Source organism: Mus caroli, chromosome 7 (assembly GCF_900094665.2).
Source record: "Mus caroli chromosome 7, CAROLI_EIJ_v1.1, whole genome shotgun sequence".
NCBI lineage: Eukaryota > Metazoa > Chordata > Mammalia > Rodentia > Muridae > Mus > Mus caroli.
In genome coordinates, this window is record NC_034576.1 from 86,420,764 (window position 1) to 86,429,782 (window position 9,019).

General features: G+C 47.1%; 1 protein-coding gene across 2 annotated transcripts in view; it reads right to left on the minus strand.

The window, feature by feature from the left end:
- Cemip (cell migration inducing hyaluronidase 1) overlaps nucleotides 1-9,019 on the minus strand; it is a 150,569-nt gene that overhangs the window by 40,989 nt on the left and 100,561 nt on the right. For both annotated transcript variants that reach the window (XM_021166755.2, XM_029480162.1), the window contains exons 10-11: nucleotides 7,318-7,450; nucleotides 6,390-6,581 (exon numbers count right to left, since the gene is read on the minus strand). In XM_021166755.2, the coding sequence (XP_021022414.1) occupies nucleotides 6,390-6,581; nucleotides 7,318-7,450 (325 nt within the window). The remainder of the gene's footprint in view (nucleotides 1-6,389; nucleotides 6,582-7,317; nucleotides 7,451-9,019) is intronic.

Below are 9,019 nucleotides of genomic sequence, written 5' to 3' on the forward strand. Positions count from 1 at the left end.
AGAGAGAGAGAGAGAGAGACCCTGTCTCCAGTCTCCAGATGACTCCTCAGAACTTGCACTGTAGTGGGTCTCTAGCTGTAATTATTAGGATAAAACAAACATTCTCCTTTCAGATCCCTGCTTCCGAGCACAGTCAACCCATACTCTCCTCTCAGCAGCCCAGAGGAGAAAGAGCAGGGGGCCATTCCTGTGTCTAGAGCCCTGGACTTGCACCCCTTTCCCCACTGCCCCCGTAGTACTGAAAGAGCAATGGGGAAGGACTTGTGCCTTGATCTGTGCTGACTTCATCCTGCATCCCTCAGCGCAGGCACTCTCTGAGGCCATGGATCCTAGCCCTGCCCTGTGGCAAATTCAGAAGGCATCGCCTCCAGCTGGCAGTCCGTTCCAGTTTAGCCATCTCATTCCTCATCTGCATTTCTTATGTTCTCTGCCCTCAAACTTCCCTGGGCCTTGCTATCCTTGAGAAAAGTCTAGCAAACCAAACACCCTCCCACACTGACTCTGGTCCCTGTTCTGTGTGGCTGTGTCCTTGACCCTGTGTTCTGCCCATTTCTTCCTCCCACAACCTCACCCTTCTCTAGCCAAATTCCCTTTGTGTTGCCTCCCATCTCTTCTCCATCTGTGCAGAAAAAAAAACAGCTTAAGACAGGCTCCTCACTAAGATGGCTGCCAGGGCTTGCGGATACTTTCTCTTTCATTCGAGGATGCAATTACAAAGAGCAACACTCTCCCCTGTGGACTAACAGCCCAAACCACAACACCTACACCACTTGGCTTTCTCTCTGGCCTTGACTTGATCAAGCAGGCGCTTGCCTCAACCCTGAGATACCACTAGTGCCCACGTGTGAGGGCCACAGTTAAAATTAGCAGTGCCCACCACAGCGACCTTCCTCTGCTTTCTCATCCACAGGAAGACCTGACCCTTGCCCTCCCCATCACCAAGCACACATCCTGGGAGCTGACAGTATTGCTAAAGAAGCCTATGGTTTTAGAATTCTGCACTCAGTGAGATAGTGGTTTCTTTGAAGCAACGTGACATTGGTGCATACTAAAGCTGAGAAAACAACCCCAGGCAAGTGAATGGTATGTGTTTTCTGTTACAGCTGAGACAGATTACCACAGGTTTATTTTTTATGATCCTGAAGGTTAGATGTCTGAAATTAATTTTGTGGGGTGAGTCAAGGTTTTGGCATGGCTGCTTGCTTGAGAAAGTACCGCATAGAATCTGTTCCTGGGCATTTTCAGATTCTAGTGGCTACCTGTATTCCTTGGCTTGAGACCACCATCTTCCATTTGCCATAGCTCCCCCTACTTCTGTCATTCCTTTGCTTTCTCTTTGCTAATTTCCCATAATCCTTCTCTGGTACCTTTGTAATTACATTGGACCCACCCATATAATCCAGGACAACTCCATTTCCAGAACTTTAATCTAGTCATCATTGTAAGCACCCCCCCCCCGCTTTTTTATCATGTGAGGCAATGTTCACAGGAACTAAGGATCACAACATAGATTCAGCCTACCACAGAGCCCTTACGAGTCTCAGGCACAGTGTCAGCCAGCTTTCTGTTACTCTAACTAATAGCTGGGATAAATAAATTTATAAAGAAGAAAGGTTAATCTCAGTTCATAGTTTCAGAGATTCCGAGACCCACTGGCTATGTTGCTTTGGCCAATGGTGACACAGCATATAATGGTGGTTGCATATGACAGAGGAAGTCCATTTACTTTGTGTCCAGGAATGAAACAGGAAAAGGAGATGCATATCCCACAGTCTACTCCTAGGACTTATCCCTAATGAACTTAAAACTTCCATTAGACTCTACCACCTTCCAACAGTTCCACACTGGTCTAACATACTAGAGAAGATCATTGGAAACAAGCTAATGACAAAATGCAGGGGTTCTTCCTCCCTGAACCCACTGTGGCTTTTGGTTTGGGTCATGGACTATGTGCCGTCTTTACTGCTTTAAGGTCCTACAGCCATTCATGTAGAAGTCTCTGCTTCTATCCCTGTTGCTCTTGCTGCCTGTTGGTTCTGTGACCTTCACAAGCAAGCTAACCACAGGGCTCGCCCTCTAAAGGGCAAAGCCTGTCCCCCAAAGTGGTGTGCATGGCTTCTGAGGGTTCCTACCTTTGGAGAGCCAGACAGAGACAACATGAAGTCTGTCTGGTGGATGAAAAGGAAAGAGACTCAAATTCAGAAAGAAACATTCTAGAGGTTGATGCATATCATCTCTAATTATGATGTCTTGGTCATGGAGAATCTTTTACCATCCTGCTTTTGATCTGCTAGCTCTTGATTCAAGGGTTGAGCAGATCACTATATCTCTGTGTCCTTTTTTATGATGACCACAGGAGTGTGCCACTGTGACCTCTCTACAAGGACTGAAGAGCCCCCTCCTACTACTGTTCCTTCTATTCCAGCTCTTGCAGTTTTAGATCACAGGGCCTCAAACTCCTCCCATCTTTGTTCCAGAATGCCTATTGATCCTCTCTAACTAGCTCAGAGCTTCCTGGAAGAGTTCTCACATGCATCTTGCCAGATGGGCTCTTACATTTCTAGCTCTGTCTGATATATCTTCCTTCTCTCTTTTCTTTGTCATGGAGAACATCTGCTCTCCTAAACCACCCCAGCTCAATATGCAGAGAACTGGGTCTTCTTACAAAGCTGGGTATCTGTCCCCAAGAGCATCTGGGATCCTGGTCTTCTGGGTCCCAGGCCTCCAAACATGCTAGATCCAGAGCTAATCTTTCATAGTGGAAACTCCAAAGGCCAATGCCTAGGGAAATTCTCAAAGGATTTCTCAATCAAGCAAGACAGCTTGGGGTTGTGCCAGGGGTTCAGAGGGAGAATGATCTGCTACTGCCCATGAATGTGTCAAGGCAACATAGAGCTGGCTTTCCATATGTTCTCAGAAAGCTAGACTTGTTTTGGGAACATGGGCACTACAAGCAATTGACTCATTCACATCAGCCCTGATGCCCATCTCTAATAGCCAAGGTGGATGGATCAGACACCCTGGCTCCTGGTGGGCTCATCTCTTCATGTCCCTCCAGGCTGGCTGGGATTGCCTCCTGAGGGTCTTTGTTACCTCAGAGTTCCCATCTACCTGGTTGCCTCTATAAGTAAAGCCATTCTCCACATGGCTCTGAGCCAGTCAGTGTGACTCAGTTTGCAATAGAGTCCTGGAGCCTATGGTTTAAACTCCCTGAACCTTGGGCCCTCAATCTATGGAGCAGAGATAAAAATAGCTCACATCCCAAAAAGTAGCTAGATCAACAAGTTAGTCAATTCATAGAATGTGCTTAAACAGCCCTGGGCACATGATTGGAGGCCAGAGGGACAGAAATGACATTTGCAGCTGTCAGGGCTTTTGTCTCCAGAGCTTCATCAGGGACAGGAACTAAAGGACAGCTGGTTTCATAGGGGAATCAGGGCACAAGTGACTTCAGGTAAATGGAAGGCTTGTGTGTATCAGATTCCCATGGACTAAGGAAATGCAGGTCCCACTGAGAACTGCAGGAATTTTGCAGTCCCAGCCACCTCCCCTACTCTAAGACTCTTTATCAGAACCTTTATAACAGGGCTTCTGTCCACAGTGCAAGCAGTTATCTCTCCTTGTCCCTTTCACAGGCCACTCCCAACTGCAATCCCAGGGAAGTGGTGTGCCTGATTTCTTTCATCCCTTCCTGAGTGTGGGGTTCTCCCACAACTCTCCATCTCCCTCACCCCTACTCCCGACCTTCTCACAGCATTCTCGTGCAGGCTGACTAGGTCAGAAATGTCTCAAATGACTTGGGCCTACTAGGAAAGGGGGAGGGGGCCTGGGGCATAGGGAGGTTCTAAACATTGGTATTTTCTGGGTTTATCCATGGGTCCCCCAATACCATACTCTTTGAACATTCACAGGACAAGCAGAGAACCAGACATCCTAAGAATAAAAGAAGAATAAACCACAAACACCTTCTCTGGGAGACAGACACAACAGGTACTTATAGCTTAGAACCCAGGGAGTCAGGGGAAGGTGGAGACTAGATTCTTCTCATATCATCAGGGGCAAGGACTAGTCCAGAGGGACAAGAATAGCCTAGAACTCCTATGGCCATTTCAGATGGAGATGCTAAGATTATGAACATTTGTGGAAGACAACGTAGCATACATAGGTTTGCAGCTGAACAGCTGGGGGTTTGCTTGGTTTATACTAGCACCACCCACCAGGACGTCCTGTGACACCAGATTCCATGCTGTTCCACATGGTAGCCACTAAGCGCACATGCCTTTCGAACACTTAAAATCTGTCTATTGTAAGGAACAGGATGAGATTTTATTTAACGTCAATTAAATTGAAGCAGCTATATGTAGCTAGTGGCTACCACTAGGGAAATCATGAACTTAGATATTTGATTTCTACAGCCTCAGTTTCTTCATCTGCTTCATATATAAAACAGGAACTCCCAGATAGTGAATGGGACAGGTGGACCTGTACAGAACTGAGATTATCATGAGAAATGGTGCTCATTCAAAGTAGTGGTCATAGTGGTTAAAGGGTGGAAGTCTTTATAAGGCAAATGAGATGACAACAAAGAGAGAGGGTGGCAAAATAACCAAGGGGGAGATTTCAAGTGCCATGGCCACATCAAGGGGTGCTGAGAATCACACCGAGGCTGGTAAATCTTTGAAAATACGTTTTCAGGTGAGTCATATATTTCCAGCACATTGTTACCCCCATCTGTTTCTCACCGACAAAATCTTAAAATGCAAAGAGGGTTGTTGGCTGGAAATAGGGATCTATGAGAGAGTAGGATCCAAGAAGAGTGTATCTCTCTCTACAGCCAGACTGAGGAGCTGACCCTGAAAGAATACAGCAGGTGAGAGAAGAATTCAGGTACAGAAAGGGATGGATGGGAGGAGTCCTCCCTCTGTGTTAGTGGGGGATTAAAAACAGAGAATGAACCTTGGGAAGAGGAGCAATGGGTGTCCCCTCAGGACAGACAGCTGTGCATGCACAATCATCCCCAGCTGGCACTTCTGTGACACTACTCACCAGTAGGAGCTGTTCCCATGGGGACCCAAAACTCCTGAGCAGAGTGGATGGTGCACTCTTAATACATAGTGGGAGGCTGGGGGCAGGGCTGGAGGAGCATCCTTCAAAGGTAAAGGGGCTTGAGGGCATCAAAAAGGATGTCTAATGTCATCTCCACTCATACTTTCATCCTTGGGAACTTGGCCCCCAAGAAGCACCCTCACATTCTTGGTCCAGCCTGGGCACACTCATAAGACAGTTGGTTGGGTTGCTAATATTCTGTCAGGAGCAGTAACTCTTGGCATGAATCCCCAAATCTCTGCTGTGTGAGCCTAGAGTCTCGTGGGTCCTTCAATCTCGGGGTAACTGGCATTCACAGATGCCCTTCAGGACCTGCTCAAAGTGAGATCTTCAGTCTGACCTTTAAGATGCTCAGTCTTGGGGTGTACTCAAGGTTTAGCCCAAACCTAGGGGAAATCCTCCTTCTACTTCCATGCAGCAAGGGCTGGAAGTCAGGCTTTTCCCATCCTGCATAGCTTCAAGCTACCAGGAGGCACAAGGAGTGATATGAGCTCAAATGATCTGCCAAAGGGGCCACTGACATCCCAGGAAACCTTCTACCATGCACTGTGATGATGACCTAAGTATCCTCCTACAGATGCAGACATGGGAAATCCTTCCTTGCTAGGAGCACCCAACAGATCCATGGAGTTCAGTAGCTTCCTGTGCCACTCAAGCAAAGCCCCTGGTTGTCCTGCAGCCTCCTCTCACTTCTGTGATCCTAGGCACTCTCCTGGTCTGCCCTGTAGTCTACCTGTCCTCCTCATGGCTGACCCACCCCTGCTCAGGTGATGTGTCCACATGCCTTCCCTTCCAGCACTACTTCTCTTTCCTGGCCACTCTGTCATCTTCTCCCAGCTTCCCACTTAATCATGAATTCCTCAGGGAAAGAACCACGCCCACTCCAACAGAGTGGAATCCCTCCTCCCTCTGCCCAGCTCCTTACACATCTCTTTTATAATTATTGTGCTGGGACTCTAGCATCCTCCTTTCTTTGATTTCTGGATGCCATGAGATAAGCAACTTCCTCCATCACTAGCTCTTGCCCTAAACAACAGGGCTAACAAACCTAGAACTGAAGCTTCCCAACCCATGAGTCTTTCTTCTTAATTTATTTCAGATATCATTTAGGCTGCCTGCTTGGACAATGTATAGATGCATCAGTAAGGAGCCAATGCTTATATTGAATATCTCAGCATTTTGTTTGGTCTGTAGGACTCTGAGAATAACTCACAGATTCAGATCTTTCACTTGAAGTCTACCAGTGTTCAGATTCCTGCAGCCTGAAGTGAGGAGATGCCTACCTGCCACCTTGACCTGTGTAGAGGTGCAAGCTTTGCAGGGGAGCACCCGGAACTCTTCTGCCTGGTACATCGAATAGTCAGTGCTGGCAACAACCAGGGTGTCTCCAGGCCTCCATGACCGCACATTGTCCACCAGACTCAGGATGGTGCTGTTTACGTTGGTGTCGATGCTAACCGTGAGCTTGGGCCTCACTGTAACCCAAAACAGGAAGGACTAAGATACAGCCCTTTGCCTTCAGCAAACATGTGGCTGCCCACCTCTTCCCCTCCCCTCTGGAAATCAGTAAATGCCAGGTGTGCCCTTCCAAAACCCGAATCACCAGACTCTCTCATCCCAGTCTCAGTACTTACAGGTTTTTGAAGTCAACAAAAACCCAACCAAAAAAGACCCATTCATTAGCTCTGGGCAGAGGAATTTTCCACTGACTTCTAAGCTGGTGTTCAGTGTGTTGCTTCACCACACCCACTTTGCCCAAGATGTAAAACAAATATAGTTCCTCTCCACTATTATTTACAGTAGCCATGAGTCCCACCCCCAAGTCCAATGACTACTTTCTGGAGATGCTGATTCCAGAACAAACCAGCCATTTCCAGTCCTTTCTAATGAGCACTGCCTGGGGAACTGGGTTTGAAACAACAGCACCAGAAGAGGCAGAGAGTCTGTGTCAACCCTGTCCATCAGCACACTGCATTCTTGGACCATGCCCACCCCTCTTAGAAAGGCTTACGGCAGGTCAGAGATTTGCTATCTGCTTCCAATGCCTGGGACCAACTGGCTGCTTCTGCACTCAGTGTGGGTGATTGTGACACTATGATACTCAACATGGCAGACCCAGCCATCCTATTTCACAGTGCATAGAAGCTAGGTCAGGGATCAGAGCTCAGCTGCAGTTCTAACCCAATAAGGAGCTAGGATTTCCTTGCTTACCGGGTTTTCCACATAAGAATCGCACTCGATAGCTGCGGCAGGCTCTGCCCCGGGTGTAGCAAGCAAACCTGTAATCTTGGCCATTTTTGTAGACAACCTCAGTGCTGAGGGCGACTCCATCCATTGTTGTGGCCTGAGAACAGAATGGAAATTACAGAGCAAGGATGCTTTTTTTATGAAGAGGGAAAGTGCTGATTAATGTCCTCAACTTATATTTACAAGTCTAAAATTGTCCCCACTGTGAAACTTATTTACAACAGCCCAGGACTATTATCCCAGTAGTCTTTGTGAGTTTTGTTAAAAGAAAGTCAGTGTTAAGTCTCGGGAATGGATGTGGTGAGGCCTGATTTCTGGGAGAGAGTCAGCTAGAAGGTTTGTGATCTAGCAGGAGTCCTGAGTCCTACTTATTGCTCATCATTGTGTGCACATTTATAGAGCATCTACCATACACAGGCTTTCTTGGGACCCTGATATGTCTCTTCTTATGACCATCTCGCCACCCTCAGACTATGTAAAGAGCTAGCTTTTATTTACCGGGGAATCACTCTATACAACCCACAGGTGCCCAAATGGGCTTCTGTAAAACACCAGGAATCTCAAAGTTCTATATGCCTACGCTCTACCTAATAGGTTTCTCTACTGACACAATAAACCAGTTCAACCCAAACAAGAACATATAGGCAGATTTGCTGGGAGGTAGCTTTCCTGTGGGTTCACTGATCTCAAAGGAGCAGGTAAGTGAACTGGAGCATTCCCTCTAAAGCAAGGGGCTTTACAGAATTTAGGTGAGGAGGGATGATGTATCTGATAGGAGCTGCGATTGTGCCCTTATCTGCTCAAAACCTGCCTCTGGATGAGCACCCTCAGGTGGCTGTCTGGAAACATGGAAGAGTGATAACATGTTAGGCCAGAGTTTTCTCTGTATAGATGGGTTTGAGGGAAGAAGAGCAGATGGGGTTTAGCAGCTTGTGCAAAGGTGGACAGTGGTTCCAACCAAACACTACCCTCAAAGGCTAAGATCTGGTGTGTTTAGGTTGTGACCTAAACATCTGGACTTTAAAAACTGCCCAGGTGATTCTAATTGATAGCAAAGCTTGGGATAAACTCTCTCAGTTAAAGACCTAAATGTATGTGAATATCCATTACATCCTCATAATGAAACTATGTTGGGGTAGTTTGTTCTATAGATAAGAAACATGGCCTTCTGAGAGGATGAGAGACTTTTTAGGAAAGATTAGCTTGCCAAACATTACAAGGCCAGTAAGTGGTTCAGTGAAAATTGAAGCCCAAGTTCATTTAGCTTCTAGCTTTCAGGTATGCCCAGCCTAATGGCCTTTGTTCAAATGTCCTGTTTCCCATCCCCACTACCCATCCACCTCCACTGCATCCTTGAAAGTGAGGTTGCAACTGACCAGGGATGCCAGGCAAGAAGCACAAGGACAGGATAGAATTTAGGAACAGGCTCAAAGGACGGTGGTTCCTGCCAACTGGGGCTCATCCCAAAGCCAGGGTGTATCCCTCTGCAGACTGTGGCTGTCATTCAAAGATGTGCAATTTAGAAAAGCACTGTGGCCATCTTTGGCACAGAGACCATGGAGACAAGGAGACAGGCTTGGAGAAGGGACGAAAGTGTCACCAATGAGAGGGAGAGAGAGAGAGAGAGAGAGAGAGAGAGAGAGAGAGAGAGAGAGAGAGAGAGAGA